This window comes from Pundamilia nyererei, unplaced genomic scaffold (genome assembly GCF_000239375.1).
Source record: "Pundamilia nyererei isolate P.nyererei 1_Seehausen unplaced genomic scaffold, PunNye1.0 scaffold00328, whole genome shotgun sequence".
Classification (NCBI taxonomy): Eukaryota; Metazoa; Chordata; class Actinopteri; order Cichliformes; family Cichlidae; genus Pundamilia; species Pundamilia nyererei.
Window position 1 is genome coordinate 4,276 of NW_005187729.1, and position 1,273 is coordinate 5,548.

Consider the following 1,273-nt stretch of genomic DNA (forward strand, 5'->3'; position numbering starts at 1 on the left):
GTGTGTGTGTGTGTGTGTGTGTGTGTGTGTGTGTGTACGTACCTGAACTGGAGCAGGGATGGAGTATTGCAGTGTATCGTGCTGCTCAGATTGTCCACGGTGTAATAAAGCGGCACATCCTCCAACTCCTGAAACACAGAGCACGTCACAGGCAATGAAGCTTCAGTCTGACAGGAAACTACGACTGAAACGTGATCACAGTCTATCTCACACAACAAAAAGCCGGCTAACGCCACCAACCACACCCACGGGACAATCCCATTAAATAGCACCTGTTCCAGCAGTGAGAGCATATATAAGAAAGGGAATGAGTACCTCAGTCACCATGCTCAGCACGCCCTCAATGCGTTTAGATGTCCCAAACCTGCAAGGGTTCCCCGACACGGCAGACAAAACCTTCTGGACGAACTCCAGGTCGTGGATGGACTCTGCCCAGATCGGACCGCCCAGCTGCAAAGAGGAGAGGTAGAGGCTTCAAATGGAGTTTTATGCATGCCCACACAGTAACAACCAGAAACAAGCAGGCCAGTTTATGGACATATAAACCATTTAAGTCAGTGATTCCCAAAGTATGTGCTGGGGACCCCTGGTGAGTTGCAAGGGTACTGCAGGCAGTCAGCTTGAACTTACATCTATGTACAGTAATACATTTATATTAATTTATTTATTTCAATAAAAAAGTGAATTAAAGCTGGTAATAGCAGGTGGTTAGTTTGTGATATTACTCATTACTCCAACCTAAATTCACTGCTATTATATTGAAGTTGATGCCCTGTTTGGCAGGTGTGTTGCTTTAACACGGTGCATGTGACTGGGTAGCATTAGCAATTAATAGCCAACAGCCAGAGTCGTTTATGTTTCTTGAATGAAAATTTCAATGAATCCATCTTTCTCTCTTGTATTTTGATTAGAGTGAAAACTTTGGGAGGTCCCTGTGGGATTTTTCTGGTTTTAAGTGGGCCACTGCACCCTTGACTTTAAAGTCATTTTAAAAAAACTTTAATGGAGAAAAAAAAGTCAGCTACCTTTACATTTGTTCCCAAATACAATAGAATCACATTTCAGTCAGAACCTCTACAGTCAGACTGTTTTGTTCCATCAGCAGTCATTTATGTGGCCACTTGGCGCTGCCCTGGGACCGGTCATATGGAAAGCCAGGTGAGAGAACAGAGCAGCCATACAGGGAGTGCAGAATTATTAGGCAAATGAGTATTTTGTCCACATCATCCTCTTCATGCATGTTGTCTTACTCCAAGCTGTATAGGCTCGAAAG

At 44.0% G+C, this 1,273-nt stretch overlaps 1 protein-coding gene across 1 annotated transcript in view; it reads right to left on the bottom strand.

The window, feature by feature from the left end:
* The window catches only part of trmt1 (tRNA methyltransferase 1), a 17,550-nt gene that overhangs the window by 3,930 nt on the left and 12,347 nt on the right, over positions 1 to 1,273 (bottom strand). The window contains exons 10-11 of the mRNA XM_013915589.1: positions 316 to 450; positions 43 to 128 (exon numbers count right to left, since the gene is read on the bottom strand). Coding sequence (XP_013771043.1) covers positions 43 to 128; positions 316 to 450 — 221 coding nt within the window. The remainder of the gene's footprint in view (positions 1 to 42; positions 129 to 315; positions 451 to 1,273) is intronic.